Genomic DNA, 21,425 nt, shown 5'->3' with positions numbered 1-21,425 from the left:
TAATTCTTCTTGTTTTGTTTTTGTTGGTCGTGGGGCTTGAACTCTGGGCCTGAGCACTGTCCCTCAGCTTTTCAGCTCAAGGCTAGTTCTCTACCACTTGAGCTACAGTACCACTTCCAGTTTTCTGGTGGTTTTTTGGAGATAAGAGTCTCATGGACTTTCTTGCCTGGGCTAGCTTTGAACCATGATCTCCAGATCTCAGCCTCCTGAGTAGCTAGGATTATAGGTTTGAGCCACTGGCACCTGGCTTTGCTTAATTATTCTTTTTTTTTATTTTAATTTTTATTTTTTTGTGAACATACTGTACAGAGGGGTTACAATTACATGGGCAAGATAATGAGTACATTTCTTATCAAGCATTGCAGCCTCCTCCTTTGTTACCCTTCACATCCCTTCCCAGCCTCCTCCCGCCCCCTCCCCCCATTCCCCCCCCCACCCCCCCCCCCACCCCGCACCAAAGTTGTAAAGTTCGTTTTCGACATGACAACTTGTACTTCTCATAGTTGCAACGGGTCCACCTGTATCCTTAAACGACTTGTTTTTCCCCATCTTCTCCACAAATTATACCGACATCAAATATAGTGAAAGCAGGGGTTATACTGTGGGGGAGGGACATACAAAGCAACAAAGAGATAATCTTATAAATGCATTAGAAACAAATGCATGAAAGAAAAAAACATTGAAATACATATCTAAGGGTTCATTTTCCTCACATCACATTATCTGACCTTTTCTGCTTGACTCATACATATACTAGATATTGCAAATAAGGGAAACCATGGGACCTATGTTTCTTTGGGCTTGGCTTACTTCACTTAATTGCTTAATTATTCTTTATTCTCTCTATTTTCATTGTCATAAAGAACTTGCACTTATATCAAACATGACATATTTAGGATATGAAACATAGGATATGAAACCTTAAAAATATACATTTGATGTGTCAGTACCAATTTATAATTTAGATGGCTAAGTACATGTTTGTGAATCTGAGTATGTGTCATTACAAAGAAGAAAACTAGTAGAAGCATGTGGTTAAAGGTAGATAGTCGATGATTTCTTGGAACAGACTACAGAATTTCAGACTTATTCTTCAGGTTATTAAGTCTTCTATGCTTTCCAGAGCTGAGTTTGGAGACATATTTCAAGTACTTAATTATATAAGGCCCATGAGAATGACATATTTGGAAATTATTATCCCTTCACTTTTCCTAGGCCCCTTGGCGTACTCAACCATTTTTGTTGTGGTTGGTATCCAAATAGTAAGTACATCCTCAAAATGAACTTGAAATATGAAGCAATCAACCAGATTGTTTTGAGAGGAATATGACTTGAAATACATATACTTGATGAGGTATCAGGGCTTGCTTCCTTGGCTCACCTCACATCCATTAGGTATTGAAGGAGGAGTGGTCCTTGAACCACCTGTGTGCTAGTTATTGTCCTAGGAATTTAGAAGTGGAAGAAAAGCAGGCATGGCACACACCTGTCATCTCAGCTACTCAAGAGGTGGAAACAGGAAGATCAAGTTTCTAAGACCCCCCATCTTAGAAACAAAATACAAAAGCAGAAGGGCTATGTGCATAGCTCAAGGGATAGAGTTCTTGTCAAAGATGCTTCAGTCCTGGGGCTTAATCCTCCTATTGCAACAGCAGCAACAACAACAATAACAACAAAATAAGAGGATAAAGAAGATGCACTGAGAAGAGGAGGAGGTGGAGAAGGAGGAGATAGGAGCTGAGCATGTGCCCTTCCTTAATCTGAGTTCAAGCGTACATATTAGTTTTTGTAGTGTCTGTGAAAGAGTATAAATGGATTTTTCTTTTCTTCCCCAGTGCTTTTCCAAATTATCTTTTTTGAAACCCAGATTTAAATGATCCTTCAGGGACATAAATCTAAGTCTATTGAAGAATATTTTCAAATGTTACTGAATGGGAAAGTATTTCAGAGTTAAGAAAATGTATATTGTATATCCTTTACTATGCTGTGTACCTTGAATACAGGGGAGATTTTAACCATAATCGTGCTTTTTGTTTACATTTGAGTTTCTTTATGAAACATATTCTTTTGAATTGTGGAATGAATGAATAACAGAGATTATTATCTTTGGATAATATTAATATATTTGGAAAAGATATCTTTGGCTATTTTGTAATAACTGCCAGAAACTCAGTAGAATTGAAGAGTGTCACACATTAACTGACTGAAATTAAAAATCATGTCACAAATGTGATTCCTGACTAGGTTGGAAGTAGGTTATATGTCAAATTAAACTTCCAAAAGTGATCTGCCTTTTAGACTCTTTTTTTTTTTTTTGGTCAGGTATGGGGCCTGAACTTTGGGCCTAGGCACTGTCCCACAGCTCTTCAGCTCAAAGTTAGTGTTCTATCACTTGGAGCCACAGCATCACTTCCAGCTTTTTCTGCTTATGTGGTGCTGAGGAATTGAACCCAGGGCCTCATGCATGCAAGGCAAGCACTCTACCACTGAGCCACCTTCCCAGCCCTCTTTTTTTTTAAAAAAAAAATAAAGTTGATGACAAGGTTTTTATGGGGACTACCTAAATTGATCATTATTTATTTAGCTAAATGAATGATTTAATGACCAATGATCTCCAAATCAATAATGCTGGCAATTTTTCTCTGTGAATTTAGTTCTGGAATATAATGTGCTTTCCAGAGGCGCCAGTTTTACACAGAATTAGTGCTTGAAGGCTTAGGCATAGATTTCATACGATTTTGGCTCTCTGACTAGTTTAAAAATGTATTATATTCAAGTGTTAGAAGTAGCATTGCAAATTAACCTCAACCTGCTCAAAGTAGGGCAGGACTTTTTTTAAAATATAAAGTATATATTTAAAATGGGGAAATCTTGTGGATTCTAGTGAAACCTGTGTGTAATGAGTCTTACTTTTCATCCCTTTTGTGATTTTGTCAAATGTTACTTCAAACTGAGTGGCTTGCTATGTGTAGGAGGTGATTTCTTTTCTTTTTTTTTTTTTTTTTTGTCGGTCATGGGGCTTGAACTCTGGGCTTGAGCACTGTTCCTGGGCTCTTCAGCTCAAGGTGAGAGCTCTACCGCTTGAGCCAGAACGCCATTTCTGGTTTTCTGGTGATTTATTGGAGATAAGAGTCTCACGGATTTTCTTGCCCGGGCTGGCTTTGAACCGCGATTTTCAGATCTCAGTCTCCTGAATAGCTAGGATTACAGGCGTGAGCCACTGGCGTGATGCCCGGCTATAGGAGGTGATTTCTACTTTGTAAGACTCACTGAGCCTCAGGGACACATGCTAGGAAAGTTTTTGTTGTTTTTTGAACCCAGAGCCTTGTATTTGCTTAGCTTGTTTACTCGGTTGGTGCTCTGCCACTTGAGCCACCAACCCAGCAAAGAGTTTAGATGCCCAGGATAGGGATGATAGCTCTTCCTCAGCCCCTCAGTCAGTTTCTTTTAAAAATGTATCTGTTTTTTCCCTTCCCCTCCCCAAATTAGAAAAGTGTATATACAAGATGCAGGGCACCAGAATCAAATACAGTGACAACAGGGGTTATACCATGGGGAGGAACATACAAAGCAACAACAAAAAAATCACATGGTACGTTATAAATACATTAGAAACCATAGCAAGAAAGAACAAAGGTATTGGTATCCCTATCTTGGAGTTCGTTTTGCTTAACATCATCTTATATGGTCATATGTACATAGCTTTTGACCTATTTAACAATGAGATGTACAAGACACTCTGTTGAAAATGAACTTTACAACTTGGGGAGGAGGGAACGGTAAGGAGTAGTTGGGGAGGTGGGAAGGAAGGGATGGTAAGGGAAAAACAAAGGAGGAGGAGGCAACAATGCTCGATAGGAAATGTACTCTTACCTTACTCATGTAGCTGTAATCCCTCTATACAGTATTTTTTTTGGATGGGTAAATAGATAAATTTTTATTATTATTATCTTTAAGTAGTTGTACAAAGAAGTTCCCATTCTACAAAACAGTATATGAGTACAAAGTGTCTGACAACATTGCCACCATCACAATAAAAAATGTATTAAAAAAAAAAGTTCATCTGTTAGTTGGGAGGGGCCCTGGGCTAGACACTCTGGTTGAAGAGATATTAATGAGCTGTAATCTTGTGTGGAAGAGAAAAAGCAGTCAGGAGTGCTTTGGCAGCAATTGTGTCAAAGACCAGCAGGAAGGTTTAATCCCCACCCTTACAGCTGGTGTCTTGTCAGAGGTGGTTGTAGGACACCCGCATGTCTTCTAGTCCTGGAGCAGTGTAGTGTGGCCTGAAGCTCAGCTGGCAGAGGCTGAAGACCAGGCATGTATAATTTGTCCTGAAAGGCGCTTCCTTTGGGGATTAATGATTGACAGTGTAACATTTGACATGGTTGTCAGAGTGGAAATCTTCTTTTCTTCTCCCAGCATCTTATTAAGAACATCTTAAATTCATAGAAAAATTTAAAACTTTAAAAACATTTACATTGGGGCTGGGAAGGTGGTTCAGTGGTAGACTGCTTGCCTTGCATACATGAGGCCCTGGGTTCGATTCCTCAGCACCACATAAGCAGGAAAAGCCGGAAGTGGTGCTATGGCTCAAGTGGTAGAGTGCTAGCCTTGAGCTGAAGAGCTGAGGGACAGCGCCCAGGCCCAGAGTTCACGCCTCATGACCAACAAAACAAACAAACAAAAATTTGCATTGGTATTGATCTTCCTTAGACCTTCTAACTAGAGCCCACCATTTTTCCCATACTTACTATATATACATATATATTCCATTTCTTTTGCCCTCTATACATCTACCCATTCCATCTTACTTGTTGGTTTATTTCAGTTAGTTGCTAACTCCAGGATCGTTTATCTGTGACACTATACACTGTGATTATCTTCAACCAGTTACTATTCATTGAATTTTTATTGTTATTATAAAGGTGGTATACAGAGGGGTTACAGTTATGTAAGTCAGGTAAAGAGTACATTTCTTTTTGGACAACGTTACTCTTTCCCTTGTTCTCCCCAGTTTTTCCCTCTCTTTATTGATTTTGTATGAAATAAAGTTTATAAACAGTGAAATAGAGAAATTATACAGCTGAGTTAAAAAAATACACCACCAATGTGACCCTTCACTTAAGACATAGAAAGTTACTATCACCCTGGCCTACTGTCAGTCCTTGCCTCCTACCTCCTCAAAAGTTCCCTATGCTCTGATTTTTCCCTGCTGCTAGAATCATTCTGTAGTTCTCAATTTATGCATTGGAGTCATGTAGCATGTGTTCATTTTTGTGAAATTCAACATGAAAGTTTTGAGGTTCATCATGCTGTGACCTTCAGTTGTATTTGTTTATTTTTGTTTTACATCGTATGAATATGAAATAGTTTATTTTCCTTTAAAGGAACATTTAAGGCTATTTCGGTTATGAGTACTTCTATGAAAAGGCTTATGGTCTCCCTGGTAGAAGTGTTATTGTGGATATAACATTTAATCTCTTATTAGGTTTTATTTCTATTAGGTGTTTTTAGTGTAAAATTTTGGGGTTAAAGTATGTGCATTGAATTACACAAAAAACTGTCGGGCATGTCCTTCTGTTTGGCTGCTAGCGTTTCCCAGGGTCTTGAGTTTTCTGTTTGGTGTAGTTTGGGACTTCACCCTCAGACAGACACTGTGCACAGGAAATGAATCGGTGCCACTTCTTCTTCCAGATGGCAACTGCTTCCAGTTCCGGTCTGCTTTTGATACCTCCTTTTACCTACCCAGTGTTTTTATACTGTATCTCAAGTTTGTGGTTTTCATCTGCAGGAAGGCTGTTTTAGGGAGAGAACCCAGTCACAGAGAATTTAAATAGAATGACTTGTTCTGGAGTTGATCAGGGGCAGCGGGTGTTACCAAGGCAGGAATGGAAAGTCCAGGCACCCTTTTCTTAGGGTTAATTGGCAGAAGTCAGCTCATGAATGAAGGCTTCTCTTGTGCAGAGACTTTTGGACAGCTCCACTTTTCCTGGCGGTTGAAATGGATTTCAAAGCCTATCCATGTTCCAGCAGATGAACTTTGTGGGCAGATGTGCTGTAGAACTGATAGAGGGGCTTTGTAGAGGACGTGGCTTGAAATAGGCATTTAAAGAACACAGGGGTTATACCGTGGGGGAGGGGCATACACAGCAACAAAGAAATCATCTTATAAATGTGTTAGAAACAATCACATGAAAGAAAAAACATTTGAATACATATCTTAGGGTTCATTTCCCTAACATCACCTTATCTGACCTTTTCTGCTTGACTCAGACATATACTAGTTATTGCAAATAATGTTGTTATAATTTGTGGAGGGGAAGGGAAAAAGCACATTGTTTAAATAGGGATACAGGTGGACCCATTGCAACAATGAGATGTACAAGTTGTTATGTGGAAAACAAACTTTACAACTTTGGTGGGGGGGGGAGGAGGGTTAGGTGGGAAGGAGGGATGGGATGGGAAGGGGAAACAAAGGAGGAGGCTACAATGCTTGATAAGAAATGTACTCATTATCTTGCCCATGTAATTGTAACCCCTCTGTACAGTATTTTCACAATAAAAATTAAATAAAAATTAAAAAAAAGAGAAGGACTTTAAATCCCATTTTATAAGTGGAGGAAAAGAGCTCACTCCTTCCACTGACAGGATGTGAGGAGTAATTGATTCACTTGGTTATTGCATGCCCCATAATACATACAGGAGTGCAAGCACCCCAATTATCCAGGTGTGACCGTTAAGTCTTCAGCTCTTCTGAGTGAAATTAGTCCTCATGCTTACATGAAGTCATTAATTCATTAGTAATTGTTACTTATATAAAATGGAAATAACTGCTTCTGTTACCACTGTGGTAACTATTAATGGAATAACCCATTACTAATCACTTGATTTCAGAGGAAATTATAATGTCTCCTAACTGAAGGAAACCATCTGTGTTCAGCCTGTCATTTATAGAGGATGAAGGGAACACTGGGTATTTTTTGTATGCCAGAGCATTACTGTGCACTTGAAATCCTGTGCCTCATTTAATCCTAGTTATATAGTAGGCAAAGGATACTCAGATCCCAAATCTAAAATATTTTGAAAACCAGAATGACTTTTTATAGCTTGTCTGTCATCAGAACCTGAACTGAGCTGACATGACACAATTTTCAATTTTTGCTTATCTTTCTCACTGTGAACTTTCAAAGTTGTATAACATAGACTAAAAAGCTACTAGAGAAGTAGCGATCAAGAGGATTGCAGTTGAAAAAAGCCTGAGCAAAAAGTTAAGGAAGCCTCATCTCAACAAATGAGCTAGGTGTAGTGAGACACTTCTATACAGAATCCAAGTTACAATGGAAGCATATGTAGTAGCATCATGGTCGCAGCAGTCCTAGGTGAAGCAAATTGCTGACATGTAAAATAGTTAAAGCTTGACTCACTTCACTTAACGTAATTTTTTTGCCAAATGATGGAATATCATTCTTTCTTTGCAAATGATGCAGTATCATTCTAATGGATGCATAAAATTCCATTGTGTATAAATCCCACATTTTCTTGGTTCATTCATCCATTTAGGGGCATCTGGGCTGATTTCATACCTTGTTTATAGTGAAGTGTGCTGCAGTGAACATTGGTACACAGGTGGCCTTAAGTACATCCTAGTTTGTAATCTTTTTTGAGTAAATGCCTGAGAGTGGAATTGCTGGGTCACAGGGTAGTTCAGTGTTTTTTGAGGAACTTCCCTACTGCTTTTAAGTGTGTTTTGACATTCCTACCAATATTGTATTAGGGTTTCTTTTCGCTCATATCAATGCCAGCATCTGTTATTGTTTGGGTTTTGGATAATGGCCATTCTGACTGGGGTAAGGTGGAATCTCAGGGTTGTTTTGATTTGCATTTCCTTTATGGCTAGAGATGAGCATTTCTTCATATGTCTGTTGTCCATCTTCACTTCTGAAAATTCTCTGTTTAGCTCTTTTGCACATTTAATTGGGTGGTTGATTCTTTGAGGGTTTAGTTTCTTAAGGTGTCTTAATATTCTAGATACTAGGTTTTAGTCTGATGTATAGCTGGAAAAGATCTCCCATTTTGTAGACTGTCTTTGTTGCTTGGTAACAGTGTCTTTGCCATGCAAAACCTTTTTGTTTTGATGCAAAACTATTTATCCATTCTTTTTTTTTGGGTCCGGTCGTGGGACCTGAACTCTGGGCCTGGGCGCTGTCCCTCAGCTCTTCAGCTCAAGGCTAGCGCTCTACCACTTGAGCCACAGTGCCACTTCCGGCTTTTTTCTTTTTGCTTATGTGGTGCTGAGGAATCGAACCCAGGGCCTCAGGCATGCAAGGCAAACGCTCTACCACTGAGCCACCTTCCCAGCCCCTATTTATCCATTCTTTCTTTGATTTGCTGTGCTTCTGGATCTTTCCCCATGAAAGATCCTGCCTGTGCTGGGGAATCTTAGTGTTTCTTCGCTCCTCCCTGTAATAGCTTCATAATTTCAGGTTTTACATTGAGGTCTTTTATCCATTTTGAATTGAAACTGGTGCAAGGTGATAGGTAGGGATTCAGTTTCAGTTTTCTACATGTAGATATCCAGTTTTACCAGCACCATTTGTTGAAGAGAGTGTCTTTCTTCTGTCCTATGTGTTTGGTTCCCTTATCAAATACTAGATGTAGGTCTGTGGGTACAAGACAAAGGATATGTGGAAGCTACAATTAATCTATAAATACATAAATATACACTTTGGGATAGAATCCAATTGTACACAAGGGTATTAACTGAACTATGCTAGATTCAGGGAGAACTCAAATGATGTAATTCCTTAGAAAGTTTAACACACAGTCCAACAAAATAAACACCAAGAATCAGCTGCTTGAAAGTGGAGGGGTAAGATCAATGGGAGGAGGATAGATGAATGAAGATAGGAAGCAGGGGTAAGCAGTTTTCAAATTCCTTGCATATTCTACAAAATTAAGAAAATTGAGGGCAGAGGTGGGATTGGGAAGGCTGAAGGGGAAGGATGAAAGGGGGTGATACTGCTCAGGATCTGTTGTATTCGTATACCACTTGTTTAATGGCAACTCCTTTCTACAACTACTATGTCAAGATATAAATACAATTAAAAAATAAACCAAAAAGTGTAAAGATTTGACTCAACTGGCAGCGCTCTTGCCTATCATACATGAGGGTCGAAGTTCATACCCCAGTATCAGAAAAAAAAAAAGAAAGAGAGAAAGAAAGGAAGGAAGGAAGAAAAAGAAAAGGGTTTTGCCGCAGAAATGTTCCAGTCTGATTCCTGGGTGCTCCCAGTCCTGCTGATGAGGGTAGGTGGTACTGCACTACCACCTACAGGTCAGATCATGTGGACACTTGAAATGAACCAGCGAGAGACCTGAGCTTTAATCCCATGGCCTTCTAGTTTTGAACGTGATTTCCTTCCTGTTGTAGCAGTTTTTTTATTCATAATTTTGTTTTGAGTTTTTCTAAAATGTATTTGAAAGTTGGCTTTCTTCAGGTGTGAAGAGGCAGGCAGGCAGGCATGGAAATGATTGTCATGAAGATGTTGATCTAGATTTCTACAACAGTAGGCACAGAAGGAAAGCAGGTGGATGGTCAGAGGCAGAACCAGCCAGGGTGTTCTTGGCATAAGTTCTATGTTTTTAATTGACAAGGGAGCTGGAAGCAGGCGGGCGTGCTTGGGCAAGTGGAACATGGGTAGTATGAATACTTTTTCCCGTTCTGTGCTACAGAGGGTAGATTCTGTCAGGAGCCTGGCCTCATGTTGCATAAGACAGTAGATAATTGCCTTTTGGAGTGTGCAAGGCAAGATAGATTCAGAGCTTGGCCCTGGGTTGGTTGGTTTGCAAAGCTCAGCTCACAGCATTAACCAGACTAGAGGGGCAGCTTCTCCAGGAATAGCAATACCTCCCAATGGCAAATCATCATCATTCAAAGCCAACCAATCAACCCACCCCCCTGGTTCACAAGTTGTATATCTGGTCATGTGGGTGCTGTTTGCCTGAGAGCAAATATTTTCTAAGGGTGATGATTTTCATGGTTTGGTGACAGTAGTGACCCTGAGACATAACTCCAAGCATTAGTTTTTGTTATTACTTTGAGCTCATAGAAATGAACTACATTTTTTTATTTTATAATTGTAGTCAATTATAATAAACCTATGGAAATTAGGTAGTCCATTCAAAGATATCTATTAGGGATTTGTATTTATTCCAAATCTTCCATTATTGCTCATCTTTTGTTGCTACATTGTTGTTGTTGGGATGCTTTTGTTTTGGGATTTCTTTTGGATCTGTGATATTCTTGAGAATTCTTTGGTAGTAACATATTTTCATCCCTTGAGGATCCTTTAGGTTTGGGAAATAGTGAAGTGCACATTGAATAAAGGAAAATGTTGAATTGATGTTAGGATTTAAAAAAAAAAAAAAGAGGTGATAAGATTGTCAGTAATGTGCCTTAATTTCCAGTATGGTTCTGAGATTGGCTCTGGCTGCAACCCTAAGAATTAAGGTTCCACAATAGCTAGAGAAAAGCCACACACCTGAAATAAGGGCTCCTGGGGATTCCTTTGAAGAGAGTGCTAATTTTGATGCGTGGGTTCAGATATGCTTGTTTGCAAGTTTTCATGATAAAGAAGGGAAATATCGAAAGAAAATTGGAAAGGATGTAGAAAAAAAGAAGATGAGGCTACACTTGAAGGTTAAAAATGCTATAGGAAAGGAAATGAGCAACTAAGAATTGTTAATATATGAAACAATTGGATTTTTTTTCTGCCTTCAAAATAAAAGTATAGGCCTGTTAGGCATGTTTTGTTTTTTTTTTTGTTTTTTTGTTTTGTTTTGTTTTTTAATTTTAATTTTTTGTGAACATACTGTACAGAGGGGTTACAATTACATGGGCAAGATAATGAGTACATTTCTTATCAAGCATTGCAGCCTCCTCCTTTGTTTACCCTTCTCATCCCTTCCCAGCCTCCCCCCATCCCCCCAATAGGCACATTTTGAATGGCAGGCTTCAGTCAGTATGGCAGCCCTTGGGGTTTCTGTGTGTGTGTGTGTGTGTACAAACACACGTGTATGCTAGTATAATATATAATTTTTAGACTCGGAAGTAAATTTCAAGTAGTCCTAATTTTCAGCAGGCTCAGTTTTCATGGTTATCTCTTGCTTTATATTCTGGCATCTAAAATATCTTAATCCTTTTTTCCTTCAGTTTTTAATAATCTTGAGGGTTCATTTCACCAATTTCATACTTCTTGTTTGCTCCCTAATTGTTTGTACAGAATTAGATTTGAAAATTATTTGTTCAAAGACTTTGTCTTGTCCTGATCTGTGTAGTCCTCAAGGACCAGGGCTTAATTATTTTAGGGCACTTTAGAAAGTTTTCACTGATGTTGAATGAAGATTTGGAAATGGGCTTGGAAATGAATAACTTTTGATTAAAAAATGTTTTTAAAATGGTATGACTCCTTCAGAGGCCTGAGGCTGACTAATATGGATATGAGTATTTAGAGAATCAGTATTCTGAGGTGGCACCATGGAAAAAGCTCAATATTCCTTCCCGTGAAGCAAGTTTGAAGTTCTAGGGTAGCTTCTGACACTTTACTCCCTTCTTGGTTGCTCTCCACTCTCCTATCATTCCCCACTGCCATACTTTCTGTAAAACTAGATTATTTTTCCCAGTAATTCAAATCTCCAGGGTGCAGGGGAGGGATTGTCTAATTCCTAAACCACCTATCATTTACTATGAATAATTCTTGTACTATTCTCCTTTATTAGTACAGATTGTGAGTATATTTTAGAAAAATGACGGTTTACATTATGATTATATGTGACTTTCTGGTTCTTGTCACTAAATCTTTGAAACATGTTATAGATAAACAGAGACTTTCTTGGTAATGCTCTATCTTATTAAAGCCAAGACGTGAGCAGATTTTTATGGAGACTTGGTTAATTATTGGGATAATTTACAAACCAACAAGGAAAAGACTGATTTCCTTTTTTGTGGAATGTGATGAAGAGAGGTGTTTTGGAAGGAACAAACATCTTACTGTAAGGTAAATTAAATAGGTAGGTTTAATTAGGTAGCCTAGGGAAGGAACACCACGTGGTAGTATTCAGGCAGGGAAAGAAGTTTATTTACCAAATTGCTGCCCCACTGTGCAAGGTGGTGAGCACCTGGCCTAAGGGATGACTCACCCCCAGGCCTGAACTTATCTAGGCCTGGGACTCAAGAGGTGTGGCTAGTTGAGGGAAAGGTGTGGCCACACCTGATCTAGATGTGATCTCAGAGCCTGGGACCCTCCTGGGCTCTGAAGGGAGATGTGACCTTGGAGGAGGGGGAGGTGACTGCTTCCAGGTGTGCCAGGAGGTGGGGAGGCCAGGGCCCGCATGGTCGGGGCAGACCTTACACTTACTACTATAGTAATCAAAAATTTTAGCCTCCATTTGTACCCACAAAGCAATTTTATTGCTCTGATCTTTAGTACTCATTTGATCATTCTCCAAATTAGCTGTTGTTGTTACCTATGATTTTATAGATTGGCCTTAGTCTTTAAAACCCAAAAGATCTAATTCTAACAGACAACCACCACTGACTCCTCTACTCTTAAACTTTGCAAAAACTGCCCCAATGGTATTTCCTTGTGTGTAAATAACACATACTATCCTCCTTCCTAGTAAAGGCAAGAGTATCATTTTAAATAGTTTTAAAATGTCATCTATATTTACATGGTGTTGAATAAATTTTCATGAAAGTGTTAAAGAGATCTTAGCTAATTATCTGTTGAAATCACATAGGACTAAAGACATGACAGTTACTAGGAATGTCCTAGAGATCCTTAAGCAAAATAATGTTGTTGGCTTTTTTCTTTCTTCTACAATTAGTTCTATTGCAACTGGCAAGTGATGCTTTGCCTAATGATATGATGTTGGCTCTTGCTTATCTCCTCGCCTTACCACAGGTAAGTTTATCCTTATCAAAGAAGATCTTAAAGTGAGTAAGCTGAGTTTTTATTCTGGAGCTTTTTATCAGTACATCTGTTTATTGTGTGAGTTATTTCTTCCTGATTGTTCTTAGATACTGACACATTCCTATCCATTATCAAGAGATTAAATTCTACTACCTTATTAGTATAGATCTTTACATATACTTTTACATCATAGATTCTTGTCAGTCTCCTAAATTTTCATATCAAGGTGTTGGGTTTGGGCTGGAGTTCATATGATTGGAACTTTATGTCAAAATCCTAGCATAATTGCTAGTGATGTTTTTAATTTCCTTTCAAATAAGTTAATTCTGTCACATTCTTTCCTAGGTATTAGATGCCAATAAGTGCTTTGAAAAGCAAGCTCACTCTGCATTATCTCTCCAGCTGGCAGCTTATTACTATAGCCTACAGATCTATGCCCGCCTGGCTCCATGTTTCAGGGACAAATGTCACCCTCTGTACCGGGTAAGTCCTCATAGTTTCCATGTTACCAATGTGTACAGCTAAACCTTCTCTAAAATAGTCCAAACACCTATTTTACCTTTGTAACCAGAATGCATTGTCTCTTAAACATAGTTGCTTTTCCAAGTATCAGTAAGAGGTAGTTTCTGATATTTATTGCACATACTTTTTATTCTTTTAGCTTTTGCATTTACCTTATTTTACTTAGGAAAGGCTAAAGTAATAAAAAAGCTAAATGTAGAGCTTGCTTTTTAATTCACTGCCTGAAAGGATAACTGTCAAAGTTAGGAAAGTAAGCAGCATCATTTTTTTGTGAAATACTGTACTTTCTTTTTAAAGCCAGTAATTGCGTAGATGTGTAATGTCCACAGAGTCAAGAAAATCCATGGAGGCATGGTTAAAGGTGACAAGGAGTTTTATTTGGCGGGCCAATGACTGCCTTGTTGTGGGATGACCAAGAGCAGCCCGGACCTCCAGTGGGGCAGAGTTTATATTGGTCAGAACCACATGCAGGTGGCGGTTTACAGAAGCTCAGAACTGTTGGGGTAGGGGATATTCTTCAGCTGTGGCCAGGACCAGGCAGACAGCATTCTGTCTGGAAGTAGGGGTTATCAAGAAATGGAAAATTTAGTTATCATATATGGAATATTGGAACATAGCATCCCTACATACCATAGCTTTGGACTCATCTTTATTTGTCATTTCTGAAAAAACTAAGCATGGCCTCAAGACCAGTGTGCCCTGGGAAATTATAGTCCTCCAGGTTTATTTGTTCAAAACAGCTATATAGTACTGGGGCTTCATCTCAGTGCTAAGGTGCTATTCCTTAGTTTTTCTTCTTTTCTACCACTTGAGCCATATTTGGATTTATGGCTTTTTGTTGAATAAATGGAGATAAGAATTTTATGTACTTTCCTCCCTGGGCCGGCTTCAAACCAGGATATTCAAATCTCAGCCTTTTTAGTCACTAAGATTATAAGTGTAAGCCACCATTGCCTGGCTTATCAACTTTTTATATTGGCTTTTTAAAAGAACAGATAAAGTTATCAAACACTTAAGTCCATTATATATATGTTGAAGGTCCAAATTAGGCAAAATTCTCCCTCCTTTGACCCAAACAGGATAGACAGAAATAATTTCACATGTGTACTGCAGTTCTAGCTTCCTTAACTACCCAGAACAAATCTAAGAACCCCAAGTATGTGAAAACATTTTATTTGTGGCAACAGCTTATTGCTCTGATCCATCAATTCTTTTTAAAGAGGCGAAAGGTAGGTGAACCATTTATATACAGCACAGGTTAATCTCCCAGGGACAGTTATAATTAGGTGTGTGTTATTTTTGGAGTAGCTTTATGATGATGATGATGTTTGGCCAAAAAATAGTGTTTTCTTATTTTACCCAATTGATATAAGGTATTTATTTGGAGAGTCTTGAGTTTCTTTTCTTGATTGCTTATTTAGAGTTAAATTAGAGTAAAATTATTCTAGCAATGTTGTTTTGCTTTTATATCTCAGGTGTGTTATATATACTTCCATATACTGTGTTATAAATTGAAACAATAAAATGGTTATATGGGGGAGATGTGGCAGGTTCACTTTACATTTATCTTTTCATTAGTGCTGTGTATATAGAGAAGTAACAAGTAATTTCCTATAAAGTAAAACACAATAAAGCTCTACTTCGATGAAATGCATTATATCTTCTTGTAAACTTGAATATCCCAAAAGGTTAGTTAAATTCTCTAAGTATGCTTTACTTGAGTCCTCTTAAGTGAGTATCATTGGTAAGGAATGTAGATGCTGAAATAGAATTTTCCTCTTTCCTTTCAGTGTTTTTATCCACTGAGGTCCTAGTGCATAGCACACTGCTGACCTCTCTTGAGTGTAACATATTGAGAGGCCACTAGTCAGCATGGTTATCACTAAACATGCATGGAATGGCATGTCTGTGTTACTTCTGGCTACTGAGCATTGGGATGGAAAGACGCATGTGCCTGACCCCAGTAAGCCCCCTATCTGTGCTATATTCTTATTAGTAGAGAATTCCTGCTGCTGTGGAGTAGGGTGGCTACAAACCAGAGCACCAAGGACTCCTGCCAGATAGACTACATATTAACACTCAAAAAAGCCACAAAACATCGTGCAGAGCCAGATTTTGGCGTGTAGTTCTCAGTTTTATTTTTCTAAAATCAAATTAAAGAAGTCTGTTAGGACACACACACACACACACACACACACACACACACACACACACACATTAAAGAAGTCTGTTAGGACACACACACACACATTAAAGAAGTTTGTTAGGACACACACACACGCGCGCACACACACACACACACACATTAAAGAAGTCTGTTAGAACACACACACAGACACATGCGTGCACACACACACACACACACACACACACACACACACACACACACACACCCTCCAGACCAGAAGACCACATGCATACCAAGTCAACTTTATTGTCAGCAAGCTGACAAGGCTGTGCCTTTTAGGTTGGGTGCAATGCTTGCCTTTATGCAAAGTGGGTATCTTTATAGGGCCAAGGCCTAGGGATGGAAAACTCCACTAAGGACGGGGAGCAGTTGCAGCTGGGACCAAATATAGCATGTAGCAGGGCAGGGTTTACTGATGGCAGCAGTTGACATTAGGTCTGGCTGGAGGCTGTGCCTCTCAGGCATGGGAGGTAACAACTGCTGTGAGGTCTGGTCATCTGATTTCCTGGAAAGGGCTGCAGACCTGAGATGGAGGTTGTCAAGCCAAAATGAGGGAGGACATACTGACATAATAGGCATATATATTTTTTCTGGTATATATGTTTTGTACTAAAAATTAAATTTCAGACAAATGAGTTATTTCTGAAAGGGATAAAGTAAAAGGAAAATCATGAAGGTAGTTTTTCCTCCCACTTTCATGTCTAGCCATCTTACCTCAATACTTCAGTCAGTGTTAGAAACCTGATTTAAGATTTCCACAACTGAATAAAGCCTTTAAAAAGCTAACGAGGCACATTGACATGAATGTAATGATTAGAAATGAAGACGTTGTCTGTTTTGGATTTTACAATGCCCAACAGTTCTTATCACTTGGGAGGAAGTGTGAATATTTTATTCCAAGTTCTCAATTTGTATATCTTTCTTCCATTAAGCATTTATTATTTACTCTAAGGACACAGAACATTTCTGTATGCTTTTTTCTGCCCTGTACTTGCCTCTGTGAGGACACATATACTATTCTGTAGTTTATGTACTGTTCATGTCACTAGTGAGCTATTTAAACATAATTTTATAAATTAAATTCTACACTTAAAAGATGCACCATCAATAAGACCAGTAAATAAATTATATGTGAAACAGAAAACAAAGAATAATAATAAAAAGTATGCGTGTGTGTGTGTGTGTGTGTGTGTGTGTGTGTGTGTGTGTGTGTGTGTGTGTGTTTAAGTGTATGAGTGACAAAGGGAAAAAGAGACAGACACAGAGAGATAGTTACTAAATGGGGCCAGGAAAGGCCCAGTTTTGAGGGTGCTAACAGTCTCTTGGGGATACCTGCAGGAAGAACATTTCAGACAGGAATTAGCAATACCAATATCATAGGAGCATCACTATTTTGTCCTACAGCCTTTGGTATTTTTTTCCCAAGGTATTTGAGTTGATGTTAAAATTTTACTTTATAAAGTTTAAGGTATGGAACAATTGGCTGACTAGAAGAAAGATTGTCTCTGATGAGACTGTATTGTGGCAAGGTAGGAGCTTTCCCAGCTGGTACAGTGTGTACAGCAGAGGTCAGCTTAGTGAACTTCTTATAGATATGGTCAGTGGACAATGAAAATATAAAAGAGATCTGTAAAAGCACTTGGCTGTTTTAGCATATCTTCTGCACTGGTCCTGCCATTTGACCCTTTGAGCAGCCCCATTTCTCAGAAGAGGAATCTTTTCAGAAGGGATAGCTCAGGGGAACACAGTGACTTGCTCAAGGTTGCTCCAGTAGAAAGTGACATCCTGCCACTTACTGAGTCTAGGCTTTATCTGCCTATTTCTTGAACATGCTGGCATTCTAACTTCCTTGCAGAAGACGTGGTGTCATTCTTTTGGGGGACCTGAGTGATCTTTCTGGCATTTAAGTCTATCAAGTAAGTCCCAGCAGGGTATTTTCTCCTGCTGCTCTGTGTCTGTAAGGTAAAAATCTAAACTCCTGTGTGTGGCAGATAAGACCCTCAGTAAACCGGCTGCCTCTTTCGTACCCCTGCAGGGATGTTTCCTGACGCCACCTCATTTGAAGTTTATGTTCTTGTGATTCAGAGCTAAGATTTCTCTGCATTTAACATTCTTCTCTGTGTCTCTATGTGTGTGCAGATGTAATCTCAATGCCCTCTGCCGGACTACCTCCTTTCCCCTCTGGGGACTGACTAGTGTGAGCCAGAGATCTCTCCTGGGCTGCGGGCCTTCCCTGCCTGTATGTGGACACCCACCAGCAGTTTTTTTTAAGGCAGTATCATTGATGCCCCCCTTTTTCCTTTCAGTATAGCCCTCATATCCCCAGTGTCTAACCTACAGAAATATCAAATTACTTAATTGGGGGGCTAGTAAGTTCAGAAATCCTATCAAGTACTCTTCATAAGGCACCATGCCGTTTCCTGTTTGCTGCTGTGAGTCCTGACTTTCTTGAATTGGAACAAAGTACAGGTAGACACGGTAGCTGGGTATTTTTAAGTACACAAGAGTTTTTTCCATTGGCTGCCTAATAGCTCATTATTTGGGTCTTTTCTGCATCTTCCCTTGAATAAAAAAAGTACTGCTGAGTTTGGAATTAAATGTGACAAACTCCTGATGAATCATCTTGGAAATTGAAATCAAAGTGGTTTCAATTTGTTGCCTACACATAATAACACCCAGTGAAGCTTAGCTTTCACTCATTTGTCAGTTCAGCTTATTTCTAATTCAACAGTCATTTCACATCTTCTCTCTCCACCCCCTGTAGATAATGTGATGTGGGAATGCTAACTTAGGTAGATTGATAGAATTTGCCTGCTCTTTTGGATACAAAGCTGGTGCTTTGTGAAGGGCAGCACCATCCTGAGCCAGCCATCAGAGGCGCCAGGAACTGGGCAATTTTCCTAGGTGATCTTTAGTGCAGCCCTCCTCTCCTGCTGTTCTCTTTTTAGTTTTGTGCAATGGTGATTGGCAAATGATCAATAAGATCACTTTCTGATATTTGTCCTAATTACCTCATTTTTATGTTTAAGACTTAAAATGTGACTTGGCCAAATACTCAGGTGGTGATAATAGTAAACAACCAAAAGTTCATGCTTTCTATCTGGCCCAAAATACTATATGGATAGAAATATTTATGCAACTATGTTTTAGACAAATGTAAGCCATGCACAGTATATGGTACATTGCTTTTTTTTTTCACTTGTACTTCACCTTTGTAAATGTGACTATATCTTGAAGTGTATCTAGCATTGTTTTAAGAAAAAGTTTCAGAAGAAGAAATCAGTTAAAAATGGAAACTTGTTCTTTAGTTTTATAGGCTAAAGAAGCAACACAGCAGGAAAGAAATTCCAAACTTTATGGTAGACTATTTCTAAAATATGTGTGTTTTTTTAAGCCACTAATTGAAAATACTAAGTAGAAAATGATCACAAGCAAAATAACAAACCTAGAGGGGAAACATACCACCTGTTTAAAACTTACCAAATAATATGCCAAGAAATGGAGACCATTAAATCAGAATGGATTTATTACCTCTGCTAGTAAGCAGTAGATGAAGTCACTGAGCTTTCTGTTGTTAGGAGTACTTATGTATGTTTTGTATTTATAGCAATTTGGCCATACTTTTCAAAGAAATGATATTTTATTCACCTCCTGGAGAATTGCCTTGCTACTTTTTAGAAGAGGCATGAGATAGAATCATTCTTCACACTTTCCTTTTTAAAATCTTGACTTTTTATGCTGTTAGTTTTTACAGCCTGAAATATTTTAGAATATCACTTTTAATTTCAAATATGAAAGATTTCAGAGCTTACCCATAAAGTTTTTCACTTTTTTTTTTTTTTTTTGGCCAGACGTGGGGCCTGAACTCTGGGTCTGGGTGCTGTCCCTCAGCTCTTCAGCTCAAGGCTAGTAATCTACCACTTGAGCCACAGCACCACTTCTGGCTTTTTCTGCATATGTGGTGCTGAGGAATCAAACCCAGAGTCTCATGCATGCAAGGCAAGCACTCTACCACGGAGACACCTTCCCAGCCCCTCACAATCTTTTATAAATGTTTCAGCCAAAAATATTTATAATTATGAACCATGTCATTGAACATTGGTGGGAAGAATGAGAGAGATTTGAATGTACCCTAAACAGTAAGGAAGCCCCAAATTACATGAGATGTGAGGTGGGTACAGGACGCTGAGGTATCTTGTTGAGCAGGTGTTGAGAGGTGACTTGCATTTTCCTAGTGCAGGGGCTGCAAGCTCCTCAGTGCAGAGTGAATTTCTAGGAATTAGGACCAGCTTCCCACTTTGTAGAAGGAACAACTTAGAATCATGGGAAAACAGTTTTGAAGCTTTACATTTTGTGTAATTCTTGAGGGGGAGGGGAGTTGTCTGTGAAAGATGGATCTATGAAAGTCTGTCAGAATGGATAGCAGAGGGATATTTTGAGTGGACCAGTGATACACTTAGGAGAGATTCTTAATAAAATTTTAGTTGAATATTGGAAATAATTAAACTGGAGACATTTCTTAAAGAAGAGAGAGAGACAGTAGTCTTGGTAGTAAGAAATACTCAGCTCGAACTTAACCAGGCTTAGCTGCCCAGTCTCACTTTATCTTTATGAAGACCCTAGAGAAACTAAATTGCTCCTGTTTTAGAAATGGAAACCTTGAATACTTAGGAGGCAAGTACTAACAAATACTAACTCAGATGACAATTCCTTTGCTTTTTCCCCCATGAATAGTTTTACTTTTTCTTAGAACCCTTCTCACTTCCATGCTTTACACAATCAATTGAAATACTGAAAAATCTTCCTGTATACCAAATAGTCCATAAATTTGTCAACACAAGCTTGTCATCAGATGATTAATAGAATGCCCCATTCACCATTTTATTAAGACAGTTTCAAAAAGAGATATATTTAGAGTTGAACAGAGTGCTATTTTGTTTAAGATTCTGAAACATTTATCATTAGAGACAATAACAAAGGGCTGAAAAATAGAGCTCAAGTCAGATATCCAATTGTATACTTCAACCATGTATTTTTACCTGTGCATTTATGAGCAATGTAGAATGACTGTTAAAATCTATCATAAGTCTGTCATTTGTATAAGGACTTTTGTTTACTTTCAGTGAGAACTGTGTACATATAGGTTATAATTTTAAAAGAAGTCTTTCTCTACATGTCAAATAGTAGGGTTCTTGGACGCATTGTGCTTGCTATTTTATCCCTGCCAATCACTTTCTACCCTCAGGGCTTAGTTCCTAACTCATTGGTAAAACTGCCATAGACTTTGGACAACCCTCTTCTCCCAGATTGTTACCTTTAAGTAAGATTCAGTACAAGTGTATTTAATGCTAGGTATGTTCTCCTCTGGAGAGCAAATATTAGGTTTTTGTTCTTAAATACTTCTTAGACATGAATAGATTTAATGCACAAAAGACTATGAAAAGAAAGTTATCCACACAAGGGCTAGACAGTTTCTACTTAGGAAAAGAGAAGAGATTGAAGTTGTTTAAATTGTGTGGGGAGTCTGTTGGGTGTAATTTGTTGGTTTGAAATTGTATTTTTTCTTTTTCTTTCTTTCCTTTTTTTTTTTGTGCCAGTCCTGGCTCTTGGATTCAGCCTGGGCACTGTTCCTGGGCTTTGGTGCTCAAGGCTAGCAGCACTCTACCACTTGAGCCACAGTGCCACTTCTAGATTTTTGCCTGGGCTGGCTTCGAATCATGATCCTCAGATCTCAGCCTTCTAGT

At 38.7% G+C, this 21,425-nt stretch overlaps 1 protein-coding gene across 1 annotated transcript in view; it reads left to right on the top strand.

Annotated features, from left to right (window-relative positions):
• Nucleotides 1–21,425, top strand: part of Nbas (NBAS subunit of NRZ tethering complex) — a 306,644-nt gene that overhangs the window by 198,322 nt on the left and 86,897 nt on the right. The window contains exons 39-40 of the mRNA XM_042680768.1: nt 12,886–12,962; nt 13,317–13,454. Coding sequence (XP_042536702.1) covers nt 12,886–12,962; nt 13,317–13,454 — 215 coding nt within the window. The remainder of the gene's footprint in view (nt 1–12,885; nt 12,963–13,316; nt 13,455–21,425) is intronic.

This window comes from Dipodomys spectabilis, unplaced genomic scaffold, assembly GCF_019054845.1.
Source record: "Dipodomys spectabilis isolate Male_0828 unplaced genomic scaffold, ASM1905484v1 ptg000066l, whole genome shotgun sequence".
Taxonomy (NCBI): Eukaryota; Metazoa; Chordata; class Mammalia; order Rodentia; family Heteromyidae; genus Dipodomys; species Dipodomys spectabilis.
The sequence above is the reverse complement of the archived record's forward strand: the minus strand, read 5'-3'. Positions and strand labels throughout refer to the sequence as shown.